Raw genomic sequence first — 22,270 nt, 5'->3', positions numbered from 1 at the left:
AAAAAACTAATGGAAGGCAAGAAGAGATGCTTTTGTTTTGAAAAGGAGATGTTTGATTTTTAGCTTGAAGCCGGTCCCAGGATGATCGTACATTCCACTCACAATGCAACATGGGGCTGTTGAGTATGACTAGTGTGCCCACCGTGCATACTTAGGAAATGTCCCAACATAGTCCACATCCAGGTATTTCTCACATACTCAATCTTTAGATACTATCTAATGTGAATGCACTACATATTCATTATGAGCAGTACGTTATATGTGATTTTGAACACAGCTATTATCGCCACCATTTTACTCACCTCAGGCTGGTAATGATGTCATCATGTTGCATTAGTGCTGCTGGTGGCTGTGACTGGTTCTTCTCCAGTGGATTCCTGCCAGACTTGTCCCCGGTTAGTCCACTCTCTCTCCTACTAACTCGTGTCGTGCAGCTCCATCTGCATTGCATCTTGTAAGTAAACAGTGCAGCCGACTGACAGCTGTGGCTGCTCCGATGTGCAACAAGAAATAACAACTCCAGGAACGTCCAAAGCAGCTCCACCACTCATTCTTTTGTTGTCTGTAATAAATCAAACAATATTAAATAAAATGTGAAAAAAGCACTACAAAAGTAGAAATAAAGACAAAAATCAAAGAAATCAAGTGGGAGCTAATGTAAACACATGCAGCAGAATCGACTTCAAGTCACGTCCAGTCGAACATGGTTGCTCCCCATGGATTGTATTTTAAGGTATAAAATCGTGCAAAAAATAATTTTTGATGTGTGTTTTTCCATTTTTAATAAACATGCACATATTTTATTTATTGGTAATACATTTCATGTTATATATATAACTAGTTCAGGTACCCATTTAGAATTATTAGGAAATATTATGTCATTTTAGTGAAGCAACTCATTTTCTCCTCCAGTCCTGTTGATGGAAGCAATTCCTCTTCAGATTATATTTTTTATACTTTTTTAAAAAGTCCAGGTTTGTAAATCTGACTGATGAACAGCTTTTGGATATTTGGTAATTTCTTAAACTTCTTTGATTGGTCCGTTGAGGTTGACCTGATAAAGTAGCCTCACCACTTTAGATTAGATTAGTTTATCCTTTATTTCATCCAAAAGTGGGGAAATTCACACGCTAACAAGAAAGCTAAAAACAAATACAGAAAGGAAAATTTCAGGGAACACAATATCTTATTTTATCATTATATATATATACATATACATGATAAAATAAGATTAAAAAAAAAATCAAATCAATGGTCAAGATAACGATACAAATAAAAAAAATACATAAACAAGTCGTAAGTGGAGGAAATTTATCATTTACAGATGAGAGAGAGAGGAAAAATGAGATTAACTAATTATTGGATGTGGTTGGTCCATAGTAATAATCAATGTTTGTCCTGTGATTTGTAGTGACTAAATGATGCCAAGGGCCTGATTAAATGCTTCGAAAGGCCAAATTTGGCCCGCGGGCGGCAGTTTGAGACCCATGCTCCACACATTGCTGAACCAATCCAATGAAAGTAATCTGTCTATTTTTCTTTTTACTTTGACTCTTCTTATCCAATGGGATGGAGGGACTGTTCCCGTCAGGAGAGGTCACCTGGGGCTCCGGTGGACCGAGGCGGGCAGCCCCACTCAGCGGTCCCGCCCCTCCCAGAATGCTGGGTAGACTCAGACCACAGACCGCTGCTCCGGATCCCGGTTTATCTCAGGTAAGCTGTGTGTACAGTGCAGTGTATGTGCGCGGATCCCAGTGTGTGTGTGTGTGCTCGGCTTCTTTATTTCACTGAATGCGGGCGGAACCTCCGGATTCAGCGGTCGGCTGTCGCTCAGATCGCCGCTGATCTCTCACTGTTTCCCGGCTTCACTGAGCTGTGATGTCCCGGTGACTGCTGGACCAGGTACACTTCACCTAAATACGATATAGGAACTGTCTTTGTTTGGTTACTTTTGGTTCTAGCAGAGAAAGCTTTGTTGATAAATGACTAGAGAGACATTGTCCTCGTTTAAACCCTGAAGTCCCAGTTTATCTGCAGCCAGGTCACTTTATCTCAGTGATGAATGTTCACATTCTTCAGCCCTGATTCTTCTCTCTTTAGTCCCTGATTTGTAGTTAGTTCTACAAATAACTGCACACACTTTAATAAAGGGGTTTCACCGTGTGGGATGATAGACATATATATGATTATTGTGTTAGCTCATCTTATTTGATCTCATCTTATTGTATGTCCTCTCATATCACCGTATCGCATTTCATCTCATCACATCTTATCCTAACATAACCCATATTATGTTATCGCATACCATCTTATTTTATCTCACCATATCCTATTCCATCTTATCTTATTTCATCATATCTTCTCATCTCAGAGTATCTCATCCTATTTTATATAATCTAATTTTATGCGATCTAACATCATCTTAACGTATATCATCTTATTGCATCTTATCTTAACGTAGTTAATCTTATGTCATCTCATTTCATTGTATCTCATTATAACGTATTCCATCTTATGTTATCTCATAACATCTTATATTTCATCATATCTCATATCTTCTCATCTCAACGTATCTCATCTTGTGCTCATATTATCTTAACTATATCATCTTATTTTGATATCAGCTCATCCTATTCCATCTCATGTGATCTTATATCTCTAAGCATTGAACGTTTCAGTTCAATATCCACAATATTTAGTCACGTATTTTAGACGTTTAACAGCCAACAATAAACATTTAACTATTAAAAAAAAATGGTGATCAAAGTACAGCCTCGTTGACGGACAATCTCGCTCATCAGACAGAAAACTATCTCAAACGCTGTTGTTCTGCATTTCCATAGCAACATGGTGATATGAGAAGATACGGTACGATATTATACGACAAAACGTGATAAAACGTTAAGATCTGGTAAAAAAAAATTACAAGACACATCCAAATACGAAAGGATACAACATATACGCAACGACTCGATATAAACAAATAAGATGGGATCAAATATGAGTAGATATGAACAAATGAGATTAGATAAAATACAACAAGATATGATAAAATATGACAAGCTAACAAACAAAATGAGAAATGACAAGATGCTAAAACATAAGCTCTGATAAAATATGAGAAGATGCAATAAAATACTAAAGGATATAACAGCATATGGTTAGATATGACTAGATATGATCAAATAAGATGAGATATGATCAAATATGACAAGCTATGATTAAAAGGAAGATACGATAATATGCCACATTATACACCATAAATTACGATGAGAAATGACAAAATAAAACAAAATAAGATACAACAGTTTTTTGTGTGTGTGTGTGTGTGTTTTAGCTGCTCCAACATGTCAGACTTGGATGTGAAGTGCCTCGTCAGTGATGAAGATGATCGTCACCATCAGGAGTGGTCTTCACACACATCATCATCCTCATCCTCGCTACTGTCTTCCTCCTACTGCACATCTCCTTCCTGCTCTGTACTGAAGAAGACGAGCGACTTCAACGATGAACGGTTCAGTCCTGATGAGGAGAGCACGCCCGCCTGTGCCCTGCAGACGGTTTCCATGGAGACCACACATCATCCGGGATCAAAAAGGAAGCGGGTGGACAACTCGGACGGTCCGACTCACACTGAAATCCAGCTTTTCTCTGAGAAGGTGAGACAGTGAGGTGTGTGTGAGGGACGTCCCTGAGCTGATCCTGTTACTGACTGAATGATTCCATCACAGTGCTCCAAGCTGCAGTGCTTTGTTCCTCCTCTTTCCTCCATCCTGAAGAGCCTCCAGTCAGGAAGATACTCTCACCGTAAGTGTCACATCCTCCAAAATGTTTCCTCAGCTCATCAGGAGTTCAATTTCTATATCTAAGCTTTTAGGAAAGCATGAGAAACTCAGGAAAGGAAACATCTTCTAATCCAGTGTTTCTCAAATGGGGGTATGCAACAGCACTACAGGGGGTACTTGAGAGACAGAACAATGAAAAATATGGGGTTTGTTTTTAGTTAAAAATGATTATGATACTAAATATTACCAGCAACTCACAAAACGACAACGAAAACACAAAATAAAAGGAAAATACACTGAATAATAAAAAGAACAGACAAGCAACATCAAAATGACACCAAAAACACACACACCAAGAGAGAAAAATACATAACATTACCAGCAACACACAAAACTACAACAGAAACACACTAAATGGGAGAAAAATACACAAGATCACGACAAAATACATAAAAATAAATAACAGAGAAACATACAAAACAGCATAAGAAACAACTGAACGACACTAAAAGAACACACACTGAGAAAGAATAATTTAAATAATACCAACAACAAAACAACGACATCAAAAACACACAAAATAAGAGAAAAATATACTGAATAATAAAAGAACAGCCAAAATACACAAAATGACTCCAAAAACACACAAAATGATGATAGAAATGACCTTGATTAGAACATGAACTAAAAATACAAGAGTCAGAGTTGGTCCAACATCAGCAGAGAGAGAGACAAGAAATGATAAAACCTTAAGAAGTAAATTTATTCAGAAGGCACTAAAGACGGTTTCATTCTACTTATTCACAAAATGAGATTATTTAAAATGTGTGTTATCACTCAATCATTCCATCATTATGCTCTATAGTTGTTTTTTCACAGAATTCTGAGTAAAATGTAGTAGTTGGACATAAAGGGGTACTTGGGTTCTAAAGTAAAAGAAAGGGGGTACTTGAGCCAAAAAAGTTTGAGAACCACTGTTCTAATCGTTACTAAATATTGTGACTTAAAGCTGCTGGAGACGGTAAGTTTGTTTATCATATAAAGACAAATTGTAGGCCTCACAGATCAATAAATCAAAGATCATTTGCTCAATAAAAACATGTACAAGGTTGAAATTTCAGCTCGAAAGTTTGTTTTCATCTCCACCGTAAACACTGTTTATTGACATAGTTGGAAAAGTTCGAGGGTGTAACCCCGCCCAGCGCTCTATGAGAGCCGGAGATTGGCACCGGCAGACCCCCGCGACCCTGTTAAACGGGAATAAGCGGGTATGAGGATGGATGGATGGATGGAAAGTTCCACGCATTATTTTTATTTATTTTTTTATTTATTCAGTTTATTTCCGACATGTTTACATTCATTTTTTTTTTTACATTTTTTTTTTTTTTTTGTACATGCCGAAAAAGGAGACGAGAGAAGCAGTTTGCTTATCTGGATCCCGTCCCCTGTTTTACCATCGTAAATTTACATGGGTTTACATGTCTCTCTGGTCAAACATTCTTGAGTTGTTCTGAACAGTCCTTTTTTTGTGTATTCTCATCTGTCAGTGTTGTCTTTTTTTTTATTCCTCCTCCTCTTTATCGTTGTTCGTGTTGGCCTTGTTCCCTGCCGGACGTTGTTAGCATTCCTCCAGTGCAATAGGCATTCCTCCAGTGCATTATGGGATGTGGAGTCCTGTAGATGGATGCACGGAAGTGTTTTTACTTCATTCTTACTGTGATGGGGATTGACTTGACTCCACTTTTGTTCGAGTTTGTTCCTGGTATTCCCAGTGATATCACCTCACACTTCACCACACATTCAGTTTTAGCCCAATTTTGATCTTATGATGTAAAACACCAAAATAAAAATTTGCTATTGTTTTGCTGCAACTTTTAGTGAAAACACCAGAAATGTGTTAAGAAGTCACTTTAGCAGAGTTTTTAAAGTAAAAATGAAGTAAAACCCTTCCATGCATCCGTCTACAGGACTCCGCATCCCACAATGCAATGCGCGGAACTTTTTCGACAATGTCAATAAACCGAGTGTTTACAGTGGAGACCTAAACAAACTTTGAATATTTTATTTAGCAAAAATTATCCTTGAATGATTGATCCATGAGGCCTTTATCTGATGAAATTCTCTTTCCTCTCCAGCTGTATTCTGACGACCACACCATCAGTGAACATTTTGCAATGTCTGTTATTTTGTTGCATGGTTACAGTCATTTTACTGCATTTACTACATATTTGCACTTTCCAGTGCCATAAAGCAATAGTTCATGTGCAAATACTGTATGTAATAAGTTATTTATATTTGTACATTAGTTACTTATTGACTCATTACAGTTTGGATAACGTTACCATTTAACGTTATAATCATCCGTGAGTCTCTGACGATCATCATGTTGCTTTTTTAAAATCCCAGTTTTATATAGATTTGTTGTAATTAATGCATAAAGAAAAGAGTCACACTTTTAGAGGTTGTTGTAAAATCGTTCAAAAAAACATTGTATTGAATGTTTGATAATCTGATATTTCATTAATTTTTTTTTAACATGAAACAATAATACAAAAAAAATGATTTATTCTCCTTAAATATAAGATGCAATATCAGCCATCTTAACAATATTTGCCCAAAGTCCAGCCTTTCTTTAGTCTGTATTATTGGTGAAACACAGTAATCACACAGTGAAGCATGTTGGAGATCATCATTACTAACCTCACAGCTCTTCTTCTTCTCCTGCAGGTCTGAGCAGCTTCCAGGAGAGTTTAGCAATGGATCGAATCCTGAGGATCCTGGGAGTTCTCCAGAATCCAGAATCAGGGTAAATCACAGGTTTAACCCCTCACTGTCAGAGATCCGATGGAAAAAACATGGTGAAGGTAAATCAGAGATCACATCCCAGACTGAGTGATTCATCTCTGAGCTGCTGCAAAGTAAAGGTTGGAAACATCAGGTCTCTCTGAAAGTTCTGCCTCATAAAAGTTCATGAAAACTTTATTAATCAAAGAAAAAAAAAACAGCTGGACTAAAAAAAGATTATTCCACGGGAAAGTTTGAACATGCGACCCCGTGTCGCTGTTTGGCAAAGATGACGTGACGGTGAGATGCTAAAGAGCATCTCCACAACTGCAGCTCAGCACAATTCTCTAATCCACGTCTCCAACTCAAGTACATTATTTCTCTTTTTTCTGAATGCAAGTACCCCCTTTGTCCGACTACAACATTTTGCTAAGGAATACTGTTAAAAAATAACTATTGAGAATAATGATGTAAATATAGTCGCTCTGTAGGGGGCGCTAATGCGCCAATGTCCGTTTGTCCACATTGAGCTGGTTTAGAGCAGGAGTTAAACAACTGATTCACATTTGATGCAAATCGGAGTTCGTATGTGCTAATGGAAGCATTTTCCAAAAATTTTAGATTTTGTCAGTTTCGGCCCTGCAAACACCGTAAAAGTTATCAAAAATCAGTGGATGATTTTCGGTGTCCCACTTCTCTAGATGATCTCCAGCAATTTTGTACCCCGTCAGTGAAACGGCCTCGGAGAAATGCGTTAAAATACAACGGGAGCAAAAATAGCAAATTTCAATTCAAGATTCTGGACTTCCTGTGTATTCTTTAGCGTGGTCTGAATAATATTTTTTACTTGTCATGGGCTACTTCTGTGACAATTTTCATAATTCTACGATACAATACAGTGTTTCAAAATATATTATCACCTGTGGCAGCTTCCGTATCTCAGCTTAGTGTGAATAAAAAATGGAACATGCCTGTTTCACACATATAGCCTACTCAAAGGATAAACAAATGTAAACAAAGAGGAAAAAATCATTTTTTAAATCAATTTTTTTTTTTTTTTACATTTTTAAAAAAATTTTTTTAACCTCATTTGCTAAATAAATATCGTTTTTATCTACAAATCGATTTTTTACCCAGCCCTACTTTATAGAAAACAAGCAGGAGAAATCGCACATATTTTCTATTGATGTTGATCACATCTCTATATCATTATGGTTTTATTGTCCTGGCCTCTGTCACGACCTGAAAAAGGCTGAGAACCACTGAAGGAGGCAGTGCTACAACAGAGTGAACGTTAACGTGAACAAAATAAGTGTTTCAAAGGCTGGACCAAGGGCTAAAAGTGGCCTGCAGGCCGCAGGTTGAGAACTTATACGTAGATGTGATAGGAGCGTTCCTCTATCGGAGGATGACGCTTCCTGAAGTTGTGAAGATGTAAAAAGAGGAACAAGCTCTGTGTTCAGTTTGAGTCTGAACTCAGTCTGACCTGCAGTGACGTCACGTACGTTTAGCTACGATTGGAGGCTCAGACGTTGGCGAGAGCTTTGGGAGAGCTCGACAAAGGCAGGAAAACGTCTGGAGGTCATTTTGTCCTGAATCCAGTGATTTACGCTGCAGAGGACTGGAACTGGGGGAGGAGAGTCTTCCACCTTCGTTCATTGTTCAGCAGGTGGATGAATTTATAAGAACACAATAGACAAGCACAGAGGTCATTAAAACAGCTGAGCTCTCAGTGATGATGATGGTTCACGTCCTGGAGTCACAGCCTGGTCCACACGGTGTAGCGGAACACTTGGTATCTCCTGATCATCACGAGTCATCAGTTCCCCTCGTGTTTGTTACATGTTGTTTTCATGGTCCTCGAGGGCTGCTGTCCTGCAGGTTTAAGCTTTCTCTCTGCTCCTCATGCCAGGTTGGGGTCAATTATAATTGTAATCGCGTAATTAATAATTAATTACAATTGTATCATAATTGTAATTGTAATTTCAAAAATCTGTTGCTGTTATAATTGAATTGTGATTGGGTTCAGATAATTGACTTTAATTGTAATTGGCAGGAAAATTCTATCAAATCTATCAATTATAATTTAATTCAACATAAAACTTGGGATGAAAAACAAATTAGATGATAGATAATATTTTTTAGTGTATTTTTCAATTTGATTAAAGACATGCGTCAAAACTGACCCATTATCATAAGAGATGCTAACGGAACGCTAGCACAAGAGGAAGGTTATGTTTTATGAGGTTATTTATTTCAGACTCAGTAATTGGGATGAATTCTAATTGAACTTTAGTAATTGAGAACATAATTGTAATTGACTTCTGAGGGGATAAGAAGAAAATAATCACAATTTAATTGTAATTGGAAAAATGCCGGTCACTAATAGTACCTGAATTGTAATTCAACATGGATAATCGAAAATGTAATTGTAACTGAAAAATTAAATGGAATTCAACAGGTTATATTTTTGTCATTTATATAGTGAAAGAGATTTTTATTCATTACTGTTTCATAACAATTTGTAAAACCTTGGAAACTGTTAAATAGTTTCACATTTATTTTTTTAACCTTATGTACCACGAGTTACATGAGGATTTTTAATGTACTGTATAACTATCTACTCACTTATATCTATATTTTGTTGCCATTGCAGTGTGATTCTCGAGTCATTTTGTGTAGTTTTGTATCTTTTTTTGGTGTAGTTTTGTGCATTTCTTTTGTAATTTTGTGTATTTTTTTGTATAAATATTTAGTTTTGTGTATTTTGAGTCATATTCATATTTTTGTTGTCATTTGGTGTATTTTTCTGTATAATATGTTTTTTTGGAGCCTTTTTGTATGTTTTTGTGCATTTCTTTTGTCGTTTTATGTATTTATGTATTTTTATTTTACTCATTTAGTATATTTTTATTAAATACCTTGTGTGCGGTGAGGGCATGTTTGGAGATGTGTGTGCGTGTTTCGCTACTTGTCGTCCTGGTTACCGTTTGGAACTCTCTGCATCTCCTCTCACACACTCGCACGCGCATGCACACACCGTCACGGGTTGTTGAAATGTGTGTAGAGAGGGAAATAAAAACGGACTCACGGGAACTATTTGAAACTTCCGGGAACTCTTCCGTTGTCGCAAATCTCTCTCTAAACGGCTCTGTGTGCGTTCAGCATCTACATCCAAGTGCGCATTTGGTTATATAGCATGTAGTGAAAATATCAGCTTTTATAATGCCATATATGCGGAGAAAAATGCGCTTTCAACACAGACGGGGTCATTGCCTGGCAATAACTTCCGGGTCCCGTCCGGTCTAAACAGCGAACGGTCAAACAAACATGAAAATAAATGTTTTGAAACCTAAAAAAGTACCTGAAAAAGTATGTTTTCTCAAAAGAGAAGTCCACAGGAGCTCAAAACTTGTGAAAGAGCCTTAAACTATCTTCCTCTCTCTCGTGTCTGCTTGGCCGTGTTCGCAGCGATTGGCTCTGGCCGCACACGTGACTCAAGATCGCCACTGTGATTGGCTCTGGCACGCACTGGCTCGGAGCTGTACAGTGAAATAGACATAGATGGTACGCTAGCATAAATGTGCCGTCCGGGCGAAATAAAATTTAAATAAATATTTTGAAATGACTAAATGACTCCAAAATAACAGACACACACACTTTGAGTATTTGGAAGCTGTTGACAAAGTGTCAGGTCGAACAGATACCGCGTCGGAGGAGATGTTCACTCCACAAACACAACTTTCTTGCTTTTATTATTAGATTAGATGATGAAATAACAACTGAACCCATTGTCATTCATTCATTCATCAAAGTGTGTAACTAACCAATGAGGCTTCAGCGTTTCCCTCCCTGACTCAGACGAACCATGGACATCATGACCGTCACTGTTTTCACTCTGTTTTCCTGCAGATCTCGTTTCCTCCACATCCTCCTAAAAATAGAGGAAATGCTGCAGAAATGGTTTCCTCACATCCGACCGACTCCTGACGAGGACGCTCCGACTAAAAGGCTGAAGGTAAAAAAAAAAACAAAAACATCAAAGCTGACAGATATTAACTTTATATTTAGCTTCTTTACTCATGGGCTCAATATGTGGCTGTTCGTGTAAACCCAGTGAATCCAGAATTCTATCAGAAATCTTGAGTTTTTCATTCCACGTTTGTATCTGGAGGATTTTACGAATGTTGAACTTTCTTTCTTTTGGTTATGTGTTTACTTGGTGGTGTCTTTGTTTTTATATTCCTTCTACATTCACAAAGTTGAGATTAGCGCAGCTTCCTGGCTGTAAACATGTCCTATCAAGGTGTTCATCATAGATGGCAGGTTATATACAGTAGTTCTCATCTTGTCCAGAAAGGTGAGTAGAAGAAAGGAGACATTTTATTCTCAGCTATTCCAAACATATTCCTTCATTTGTGGGTTTTTTATGCCATTGTTTTTAAATTTTATTTCTATTTAATTAATTTTTTCCTAATTTATGTCTGTCCCACAGTCGTATATTTGCATTTATTTATTTTTCTTACTGTCTATTTATTCTAGAGTCTCCAGGCCTTTTTGATTTCTTTGATTAGATTTTGTTGAACCTCTCTGTGCTTTTGATTTTAGATCAAATCTTTAAAACCTAATCATGGCATCTTTTATATCAGACACAGACAACACAACTGTCACAATATGAACATTAATGTCAACCTTTAGAACAATGATCAATCATAGCATTAATACAGGAAACAAAAGGTTTGTATGATTTATGTATTTTTGTCATTTAGTATGTTTTCCTGTAATATTGTGTTTTTGTAGTCGTTTTGTAGCGTGGAATCCATCTTAATCTCCTTATAATATTCAATGATTAATACAGATGATTAGTCTCACAACGTGTTTAAGTTCTGGGGGTTGAGTGGGGCGGGACAAACACGCGCCAAGTAACCAATCAAACAAAGAGCAGACAATATTTGGTTTTTTTGGGGTATTTTTTTCTGATATTTCGTGTGCATAATTGTTTGGGTTTTTGGGACCATTTTGTGTTTTTGTCATTTTGTATATGTATCTGTCCTTTTTAGTATTTTCATTGTCATTTTGTTTCATTTTCTTGTCATTTTTGTGCCTGTTTTGGAATAATTTTGTGTGCTTTAATGTTGAGGTTTTTTTTGTTGTCGTTTTGTGTTAACGGAGTTATATTTTTTTCATTATGAGTCCTCGTAGGGGCTGTAACACACCAGTGCTTCCATGTTTGTAGTTCTCTTACTTCCCAAAGTCGTTTTTTAACTGGTCAGCTTTAGTTTCTAAAGTTTTCTCTTTGGTGTTCTATGTTGACGTCCCATGGTTTTCCTTAAAGCGATTATCCAGAAGATGAAAAGAGAGAAAATTAAAATGCCAACATCTCGATGTCCCTCCCTAAACCACTTGACTTCCTCCCCCTGCCTCTGCCAATCTATTAGAAGCCACGCCTCTACTTTTGTGCATGCGCATAGAGGAACATAACAACAATGTTTAACACTCGTGTAGTATTGTTTTTCACTAATAAAACACTCATAGAGTGATTAAAACATGTTTATTACCTGTCCATGAGAAATGTTGCCAAATCAGGGTCAGTTCTGAATCCTTTTAAATGATGCTATGACGCTATGCTAATACCTGCTTGCTGTTGTGACGTGCGGCCTCGTTTCTGTGCAGTTTACACATGCGCATTTACTTTGATTGACAGTCTCTCCTTCAGGAAGTCGAAGCCTATTGGCTCAGCGATCGTGGCACAATTTTCTATTTATATAGGGGTCTATAGGACGAAGGCGGGACTTATATACATTGACGTATATGAATGACCACCGGCAGTAGACCTCAGTAAAAGACTAGTTAGGTATTTTTTCGCATTTTAAAAGATTCATACAGAAATATAGATTTCTCATGAACTCCAGATATCAGCTTTAAAGTATAATTGATGTAGACATTGATTAATGATTAAAAGCTGATCCAATCTGTTGTTTCTTGCAGCATCAGGATGCCACCACTACTGAAGTCACCTCCACTCATCTGCTGTGGCTCCACACGTCGCCCATCTGCTCCATGAAAACGCCCGACGTCTCACCCAGTGAACACGCCGCGTCCTCGTGCTGCTGCAACATGACGCAGGATAACGTCGTCTCGTCCACTACTGACTCGTTCTCTCCTCAGAAACACACGCAGCTCCTCAGGATCAGCTCGCCCTGTTTGGAGCGCCTCCTGCAGGCAAAGGAAAGTACCACTCCTCACACGGATGGAGCGGTTACGTCGTCGCTGGAGACGGATGGACGGATGGATGGATGGACCGATGAGCCCTGATGGCGTCAATGAATCACAGAGACAAAGGCCTTTAAACAGGTGTCACGTCTTCCTCAAAACAAAAATGCCTTGAAAGTGTCCAGATTTAAGACTGACGAGGACACAATCCACTGAACTTGATGGCAGGTTTTTTAAAATGATTTTATTTTAGTTTGATCAGCTCCAGCCAATGATGATCCTCGCATGTGCGGTGCTCGCGTCCTCCTTGAGGCGTTCTGACGTGCAGGGATGTTTTTTCTTTCCTTTTTGTACAGTTTTTTGTGATATTTTGTACCTGGGAATTAAAAAAGGGACTTTTCTTTTCAAACTTTGTCTTTTTTTTTATGTCAAACTGTGCATCCTTTTCAAACAAGACTTAACAAAATAAAACACATTCATAGAATAACTCCATAAAGGGACACAGATACATCGTTTTAATGTAAACAGCAATGAGTTTAACGTGTAGAGCATTTTAAAGTTGTTTATGTAATAAAGCTGGACAACATTTTTTATTCTGCTTCCGCATGCACACACCGGTGTTAAAACCTTTAACTCAGGGGTGTCAAACTCATTACAGCTTAGAGGGCAAATAAAGAGCAGTTTGATCTCAAATGAGCCGCAGATTTTATGCTGGAAAACGAGTATTGTCAGCATTATTTTGCCCTAGTTTGCACTTTTACGTAAACATAAAATACTAAATATGTAAGAAACCAACAATATCAAAGCAATAAGTGATAGATATCAGTCCCAACAGGATCTTGACTTTAAATTTCCTAGATTTTGAGACCAATTTCTATTTAAATATGGGAAACAAGGATTTTGTAAGAATTTTGTTTTTTTTTTAACTGGTTAACTTTAAAAATGTCTGCAATCAAGCGATATAAGCACCTGCAAATATTGTCGAGTTTTATTTACACATTGATCATTTCATCTGGCCGGATTTGGCCCCCCGGCCATGAGTTTCGCACGTGTGCTTTAACTTAACACATGAAGGTGGTAACGCTTCATGTGAGCTCGTGAAACTCATTAGAAAAGCATCTGTGTCCCTTTTGGATGTTTCTGTTTAAACAAAGTTAGAAGAAAAGTGATTCAAAAGTTTTGTTTTAAGTTCGTGGTGTCCGGGTGTCAAACCTGCTCAGACACACAAACACGTCACATATTGCAGCATTTATTGGGTTTGTTTTTTTTCTTGTTTTCTTCACGTCTGCTTTGGAAACTTGGCGATGGAAATGAAAACAATAAATATGGGCATTTTGAAAAAAAGGTTTTCATGGTGAAGCATTTTACACCATGTACATCGTGTCCACGCGCTGATCATCTGCACATAACTCACCACCATGCAAACTCTCACGTGTGGAAGTGAAGCTAAAAAAACAACAAATAAACACAGTAAAAGTTCATCGCCTTCAGCGCGGCATTTTGTGTCGAGAAAAACTAAAAAGAAACCGGCCGTTGTGCTGTTTCACATAAAATTACTTCAAAAGCGTCCGTCGTGTGCAAAGTGTGTCGCTGTGCCTGCATCAGTAGTCCGTGTCGGAGCCCTCGGCGTTGTCCACATTGCGTGAAAGCATGTAGTTGTCCATGTCGATGGAGCGGCAGTTGTTGATGGCGTAGCGCAGCCGCTCTGCCATGACGACCTGGCTGGAGTACGGAGGGAGGCGGAGCTGAAAGAAGCAGGTCTGAGACGTGGGCAGGCTGTCGTATGGCTGAGGAAGGAAAAAAACGTCAGTTAATTCTTCATTAATGTGATACTAGCTTCCAAAGTCCTGGGTCAGGACCCAAAGGTTGATCGAAGAACTTTTTACACAGAGTCTGTGAAATTTACATTTGAAAGAATTAAGAAAATATTCCAATGCTTTTATTTTGAAGGGGATTCATTTATCATCAATTCTCACATGTAACACTCGGGCAGAAGTGGACAACACAGTGGGGCCACAAAATAGGGATTATTAACATTCACATCAGTATTTAGACTAATGACCAATGAGCATTGACACAGGAAATAATATGTTTGTGTTTTCATTTCATGTGTTCTTGGTGTAATTTATTTTTTTATTTTGTTTTGTGGAATTTTTTCATATTTTGCTCCATCTGTTGTTGTTTTGTGTGTTTCTAATGTTGTTTTATGTGTGTTTTTGAAGTAATTTAGCGGATTCTTATCTCATTTCATTTTGTTGTGTGTGTTATGTGGCAATTTGTGTATTTTTGTTGTCATTTTGTAATTTTAGAGACATTTTTAGTTTGTCCATGTTCTGTGTTTTTGTTGTTCGTTTTGTAATTTAATTATTTTTCTCTCATTTGGTGTTTTTTTTTTTTTTTTTGTTGTTGCCCGGGTTGTTTTTGGAGTCATTTAGTGTAAAGTCAATTCAACTAAATGAGAATATTTTCCACAAATGACTTTACTATTATTACAAAAAATTAAATTAACTTCTTACATATATTTAACAACTATTTCACACCGACACCGATATTGATCCAATCCAGTATCAGAGCGGATCATACATACTTTATTTATTTAATATCATAAAAATGTATATTGTGTGTGATTGTGTGTGTGTGTGTGTGCGCGTGTGTGTGACTCACCCGCTCCACCTTCATGATTTGAAACCTTTGGGAAATGTCGGCCGTGTTGGCGGGAAGCCGCGAGCGTCCGGACACGAACCGCATGAACAGCACTCGCTCCTCGTTGGAGAACTCCTCTAGCGTCTGCCAAAACCACTGGACCAGCGGGTGCTGCTCGTCAACCTCGCGGTACCGCACCACCTTCTTCAGCACGTCGCAGCAGATCTCCGGCATGCCGCACACCATCTGCTCCAGCTGCTTGGCCGTCAGCAACGACAGCAATGGCACCGGGACTATCCAGGACATGCCCTCACGCACCGCTGCCACCTGCAGGAGGAGCAGAGGAGAGATTCAGAGCACATTATCATCTTTAAACAGTTGATGATTTACTCCAACTTGTACTTTTGGTACACAAAAGCATGAAACTTGCTCGATTCAGTGGTTCACAACCTTCAGCCCGAGACCCCAAAAATAAAGGTGCCAGAAACCCCCCAACTGTATCTTAAGGTGGTTGAACACAGACATGAACATTGAAGAACAGCCATGTGGAGACAGGGTCATCTCAGAATCAGAAAGGATTTTATTCGCCAGGTACAGTTTAGAACAGTACAAGGAATTTAACTTGGTAGTGGAAAGAACACACACCAACACACCACGGCGGCCATTTGCCCCGCCATCTGTAAGGGGGAGAGCTTTTTGAGGCCCATCCATAAAGTAAAAAAAAAATCACGTGAATGTGGTTAAAATAGCAAAAATAGACATTAAATCTGGTGAAAATGACAATAATTGGTCAACATATGTGACATTAGGTGGGAAAAGTGGTGAAAAGGGTTTATAAGTGCCAAAAATGTCTTGAAAGTGGAAAAAATGTGCAGAAAAAGCATTGAAATTTGATGGAAAAGTGGCAGAAATGGAAGTAATGTAGCAAAAAGGCATTGGAAGTAAAAATATGGCAAGAAAAAGTGATTAAAAATAGGTTAAAATATGGTACATTTGGTGAAGTAGCAGAAAAAGTGTAAAAATAAATAAAAGCAAAAATGGGCTCAAATTGTTAAAAATACATTGTTTCTTGAAGGCCTCTGGCAACCCCATCCCAGTGTTGTGACCCCAAATGGGGTCCTGAACCCAAGGTTGGGAACCCTTTTACCTGCTGCGTTAATCTCTGAAACACACCTGACGGTCGATCTCATGCAGCCGGTACTCGATGGCTCTTTCCACGTACTCCTTCCTGCTGGAGAAGGTCAGAGGGATGCTGTTTCCTCCTGGGACGATCGGCACCATTTTACCGTCTGCGCTCTGCCCGACAAACGAATCCAGAGGAATCATCTGCAGGAAGCAAAGGAGCCATTCATTTTCTATATGCCTTCATGATGTGTCCCCACAGCTTATTGTGTGTGTGTGTGTGTGTGTGTGTGTGTGTGTGTGCGTGCGTAGTGGGTTTGGGGATCGGTAGTAGTGATGCACCGAAATTCCATCCACTGAAAATATTCCACTGAAAACGCACTTTTTTTCTCACAAAAAAAAAAGCTGACAAACAGGATGTTGTAAAGACGAGAGCAAACAGCGCCTTCACCACTTCACCGCTTGTCTGGAACTGGCCTGTACATTATTATTTAATGTATGTGTGGTCAAGTTAAACATTTTACTTTTTTAATTTTATATTGTGCATTGTTAGATTGTCGGAGCTAAATAAATATTTTCATATTTTTAATTGATTTATTAATTGAAGCATTAATATTAATTTATACAATTGCAATGTTTGAATTTTAGTGAAGTTGGTTCACATTTATACCCATAAATACAATGGGACTAATCATTTACACAATAATTTATTTCGGCATTGGTTTTTTTATTTTTGGTTCCAGCCAATAATTTTAACTTGGTGCTTCCCTAATCGGTAGCAGAAGTTTAATACAGCACTGTATAACCAGTATAACCAGCGGTGGATTGGATGCAGGAAGCTCTCACCTCATGGAAATTGTCCTCGGTGAAGCCGCTCTCTTCAATGTGAAGAATGCTTTTGAGCGTCTGCACGTAGAGCAGGTCCACCTCCTCCAGGTCCTCCAGCTGCAGTGGGATGCAGCACAGCTGCTTCCACACCATGGGAGCCAGGTGGAGGTCCAGGGGCTTCTTGGTGCGGATGGCCACGCCCATCAGGATGCCCAGGAACTTAAACTGCAACAGGTGTTCGTCCAGGCAGGTGGACGGGTTCAGCAGGAACCTGCAGGTACATTTTCAGAGTGGGATTGTTCACGTTAAACCAAAGAAAAGCCTTTTATAGACGTGGTTGATTAGTGTAGGTGGTGTTAAAATAATTCACAGTGTGTTTAAGTTATCAGCTTAAATCCTGCACAGTTGAGCTGTAAACTGTCACATGCTCACCTGTCTCTGTTGTAGCCGACCTCAGCAATAGCATTAGGGGACGGGATTAGCAGGTCCACGACTCCCGTCTCCAACTCCTGCAAACAAAACAAAACAAACATCAATAAAAAAAAGACAATAGAATTTTTTTCCCTTTAAAAAATGATTTGACCCCACGACACACATTTTTATAAATGGACCAATAAAGTTGTTCTCATAAATCCTCTGATATGGATTTACACACACCAATGGTCATGTCACTTGAACTTTGGAAATGTTTTGTGCATTGCATTATGGGATTTGGAGTCCCGTAGGAGAACGCAAAGACAACGCTGAAGCAAAAAGATTTTTTTTAAATTTTTGCTCCATTCTTACTGAGATGTCTTATGTTTCTTTGCCAAAAAAGGAAGACAGTGATATGCTTTTAAGTCATTTTTGTGATATGACGTTTTCGTGGAAGCCAAAATCAACACCCAACATTGTTTTGTAAATAGTAAATGGACTCAAAACGCTTTACAAGTAAACTACTTTAAATCTGTGGAAACAATAGAAATGTCACTTTAACAGTGTTTGTGGGGTTGCGTTAACATCAGTAGTGGATGAAAACACATTTTTGGATGAAGTAATGTTTAAAAAATGTGATTTATGTGGTTCAACAGCTTTAAGTTTCCAAATTCGGTACATTTGGCTTGATGCAATAAAAACAGAAAGCATTTAAACGAGGACACATAACAGTCTTTATCTGGCAGTTTTGTAGAAGAAATAAGTGAAATTTTAACTTTAATACAAATGACAGAGTGACATTTACAAACATCTGGAACTGACCCTTATTCACTTCATAATCAGTGTTTTCACTCCAACTTCTACTCTTTAACCTTTCAGTGATTAGTTCTGTTTTGTAACTGAACATTAATGTTCGTTGGGTTTGGATCGGCGTTCATCTCACCTGACACATCTCTGTAATAGTGTCATCAAACACACCGCCGGCGTCATCGGCACCTTCTCCGACCAGTTTGACCTTCCAGGCCCTGGAGGGCAGCCGCAGGTCGGACGCATTCAGCTTCACCACCTGACGAGCGATCTGCACAAAGATGGGTTTGCACTTCCTTCCACTGCAGAAGTGAGAGAGGAAACAGAGGACTGTGAGTTCTTTTCCTTCTTTTACTGTCAACCCCATCGTGTTACTACACAATAATAGGGAATTCGGATGATTCTAAGTAAAAGAAATATGATTTGAAAATCTTAGAAACATTAACAACAATAAATAGGTATAAAAACAATTTAAATAGATTGGTTGTGTCCGGCAAACTGGGAGGGGACTGACCGTGTGGAGATGCGTTTGACGGTGATCTGGGGTCCGTAGTTCTTGCCCTGCACCATTGTTTTTCCAATCGAGCGCACCATGGGCAGCGTGTACACTCTGGGGGCCAACAAGGGCCTCAGGTGGCCCTGGACGATCCCCCATGTGCCGGCATTGTAATGAGAGGTGCAGCTCTGAGGGAGAACCAAAACGGTTATTTCAGGGTTCAACATGGAGAACACACATACACTTAAGTCTTAATATTAGTGTTAAAGCAGGGAGGCATTGAAAACATGCAGGACAGCAGCACTCCAGGACCTGATGATGATTGCTACAGAGCCGTCAGGAAGTCTGTAGGAGGTGATCTGACTACCTGGTTGTTGGGGCTGAGGTTGAGGAGTCGCCACGAGGAGTACATGAGGTCAGAGAAGTGGTAGAGGAGGCGTAGGCGGGCCCTCACAGCCTCCATGCTCAGCTCTTTGAGACAGCTGTACTGAGGAGGCACGGCCACGGGCAGCCCCAGCTGCAGGGGCACCGAGGACCCTGAGAAGAGTCAGGACACAGACTGAGCATCAGAGACTCACTTCTGAATGTAAGGAAGTCACGCAATGATACAAAACGTTTAAACGTTGCAGAAATCACAAAGGCAGCGATGCAGTGTGATGACCATCAGGGAGAACATTTACATTCTGGCTGCTCTGTCTTTAGGACATAATGCATTGGATTTCATATAAGCCGTGACAACAGATTCAAACCCAACATAACATTTACATTTCCTATAAGAAAGAGAAGGAGTTTTTCATTGATATAACAATTTGATGCAATGGATCATGTAAAAAGATAATAATGAGAATTCAAAACGTCTAGCAGGCTATACCTACTGGCTGCTGAGAATAAGTCAGTGACCCACGGGTTGAGAAGCCCTTTATTATGGGATGTGTGTGTGTCTGACCTGGAGCTCGAGGCGGCGCACATTGAGCCGTCCAGGCTGCACTGTGGCAGCGTCCTGCAGAAATCTGGTGCATCCTTTTCCCCTGCAGTGCCGTTGCAAGCGTGGGTTCTCGGACGTGGTTGGTGTGTCCTAAACCGAGCTGCTCATCGGCGTCACCACAGACCAGGACATGCACAGAATCAGAGGTCATTATGAAAGAACAGGACATCAAAAGCCTGGTTTTGTTCCGTAGTGTATTTTTCATCTCACCTGGCCTTCGGAGTTGCTGCCCCAGGTGTAGACGTCCCCGCTGGAGCTAAGAACCAGCGTGTGCTCAGCCCCCACCGCCACGTCCTGGACGTGAACACCGGATAGCGCGGGAACCTGCTGGGGCCGGTTATGGTTCCTGGATCGGCCATCGGGCAAACCGATGAGACGATCTGGAACCACAGAAGAATATGTACTACCATGAAGACAAGTTGATGGTGATTTCCTGCTGGTGAGCAACCATTTATTAAAGCTGCTGGGGACAACATTTTTTTTGCAAAGATCAGTTAAAGACGGTGTGTACGCCTCATAGATAAAAAAAAAGAAAAAAAAAAGGTGGAAATTGCTACTCCAGAGTTAGTTTTCCTGTTCACAAACACTATTATTGACATTTTTCTATTTTGTGCAATGCATTGTGGGATGCGGAGTCTAGTAAACGGATGCATAGAAGTGTTTTTACTTCATTCTTACTGTGATTTCTTGTGTTTCTTTGCCAGAAAAGGAGGACTTAAGGAGGCTTAACTCCATTTTTGTTTGAGTTTGTTCCTGGTATTCCCCATGATACAGTATCCCCTCACTCCACCAGACATTCAATTTGGGCCTGATTCATATCTTTCCATGTAAGCCCCAAAATAAACATCTGCTATTGTTTTGCTATTGTCAAACTTTCTTCTTTATGAGCAAATTTTCTTTGATTTATTGATGTGAGAACTTCATCTGATAAAAGATTTTAATCTCCAGCAGCTTTAAATGACATCTCAGACAGTAGAGTAGTTTATCACAGAGATGACACACCTACAGTCTTCCTGGGAAGTGATTTATTCAGCCTGACGACATCAAAACCAAAAACACAAGGAGTGAGTATTACCCTGGCCAAAGGTGAAGACCTTTCCATCTTTGGTTAAAGCCACAGAGAACTGAGTCCCACAGGCCACTTTCTTAATGCTGATCCCACAGAGGACGTCCACCTTCTGAGGGAGTGAACACACAACGAGGTGAGAACCACACAGCGCCGCATTGACCATCAGCTGATCCAGCAAATGTTTGTACCTGAGGAGAAGACTTGGCCGTGGAGTTTCCTAGACCCAGTTTTCCATAGTCCCCGTCCCCAAAGGCCCAGACCATCATCCCGTCAGCAGAGACCACCAACGTGTGGTTCAGACCGCATGCCACCTGAGGAGAGGCGGAGGGTCGGCATTTATATCACAGTATTTTTCAAATTCATATCAGTTTCACAGTTTGCTTTTTTTCCAAGCACAGCTGAATGTTAACCACGTTTCCAAATGATTTAGAAAATAATTACTGCAGTTACTTTCATAGGGAGTTAATACTGTAAAAACAGAATAATATCCACACCAAAGTTCATTAAAAGATCTGGGACTTTAAGTGAGGACCGAGCTGCCTGTGAGTGCTGTGAGACGGGGGCGGGGCTCACGGCGGTGCCAGCTGTTTATTGAAAAGAAAAACAATTCGTGTTTTATCTAAAAAAAAAAAAAAAAAGTCTCCACTAACATCATGAAAAGTTGCTACATCTGTCACTACATACTCACCTGTAATGAGGAATATGGAAATATTGATAACATAAAAAAACAAACACCAGTATTCGGTTAAAAAGTCAGCACACTCACTAAAACCACCACCTTCTTCACTGTAAACACATTTAAAGAGTCTCTAGTTGAAGCACACGAAAACTAAAGACAGCAGATAATTCATCCAGTGCTGGATGCAGGTCATTATTATTTTCACACTGTGTCAATGGGTCTGAGTAACTGACCTGTCCCACTTGGTATCCCTCCAATGCTGTGACCTTCTCTGGCAGCTTCTTGTTGGACGTGTTTCCAAGGCCAAGTCTCCCATAGTCTCCGTTACCAAAGGTGAAGAGCTTCCCGTCAGCGGTCACCACAGCCGAGTGTTTGAACCCACAGGACATCTACGGTGACAGGAAGCAGCTGAATGCACAGACCAACACACACACAGTACACTCTC

The 22,270-nt window shown here is 39.5% G+C and overlaps 2 protein-coding genes across 13 annotated transcripts in view; one reads left to right on the top strand and one right to left on the bottom strand.

Annotated features, from left to right (window-relative positions):
- Positions 1–1,580: 1,580 nt before the first annotated feature.
- On the top strand, positions 1,581–13,173 carry LOC114457719 (circadian-associated transcriptional repressor-like). The gene is made up of 6 exons (XM_028439751.1): positions 1,581–1,713; positions 3,338–3,659; positions 3,732–3,807; positions 6,513–6,591; positions 10,482–10,587; positions 12,558–13,173. Exons 2-6 carry the CDS (start codon positions 3,348–3,350, stop codon positions 12,882–12,884), a joined length of 900 nt encoding a protein of 299 aa, XP_028295552.1. The 5' UTR covers positions 1,581–1,713; positions 3,338–3,347; the 3' UTR covers positions 12,885–13,173.
- Positions 13,174–13,699: 526 nt separating this feature from the next.
- The window catches only part of herc1 (HECT and RLD domain containing E3 ubiquitin protein ligase family member 1), a 71,887-nt gene continuing 63,316 nt past the window's right edge, over positions 13,700–22,270 (bottom strand). For 11 of the 12 annotated variants that reach the window (XM_028443012.1, XM_028443017.1, XM_028443015.1 and 8 more), the window contains 13 exons: positions 22,059–22,214; positions 21,335–21,457; positions 21,153–21,255; positions 20,288–20,457; positions 20,039–20,177; positions 19,460–19,629; positions 19,111–19,280; positions 18,733–18,898; positions 17,808–17,884; positions 17,394–17,646; positions 16,599–16,751; positions 15,447–15,752; positions 13,700–14,569 (listed from right to left, as the gene is read on the bottom strand). In XM_028443012.1, the coding sequence (XP_028298813.1) occupies positions 14,384–14,569; positions 15,447–15,752; positions 16,599–16,751; positions 17,394–17,646; positions 17,808–17,884; positions 18,733–18,898; positions 19,111–19,280; positions 19,460–19,629; positions 20,039–20,177; positions 20,288–20,457; positions 21,153–21,255; positions 21,335–21,457; positions 22,059–22,214 (2,172 nt within the window). In that variant the 3' untranslated portion in view covers positions 13,700–14,383. The remainder of the gene's footprint in view (positions 14,570–15,446; positions 15,753–16,598; positions 16,752–17,393; positions 17,647–17,807; positions 17,885–18,732; positions 18,899–19,110; positions 19,281–19,459; positions 19,630–20,038; positions 20,178–20,287; positions 20,458–21,152; positions 21,256–21,334; positions 21,458–22,058; positions 22,215–22,270) is intronic. The other variant, XM_028443019.1, reaches the window with a different exon arrangement.

This window comes from Gouania willdenowi, chromosome 3, assembly GCF_900634775.1.
Source record: "Gouania willdenowi chromosome 3, fGouWil2.1, whole genome shotgun sequence".
In the NCBI taxonomy this organism is placed as follows: domain Eukaryota; kingdom Metazoa; phylum Chordata; class Actinopteri; order Blenniiformes; family Gobiesocidae; genus Gouania; species Gouania willdenowi.
The sequence above is the reverse complement of the archived record's forward strand: the minus strand, read 5'-3'. Positions and strand labels throughout refer to the sequence as shown.

What these genes read in the sequence shown, in the direction of transcription:
- LOC114457719 (XM_028439751.1), top strand. Translation starts at nt 3,348, where the DNA reads ATGTCAGACTTGGATGTGAAGTGCCTCGTCAGTGATGAAGATGATCGT. An exon ending in TCCAGCTTTTCTCTGAGAAG is followed by an intron (nt 3,660 to 3,731) that starts GTGAGACAGTGA and finishes ATTCCATCACAG; the next exon opens with TGCTCCAAGCTGCAGTGCTT. An exon ending in GTCAGGAAGATACTCTCACC is followed by an intron (nt 3,808 to 6,512) that starts GTAAGTGTCACA and finishes CTTCTCCTGCAG; the next exon opens with GTCTGAGCAGCTTCCAGGAG.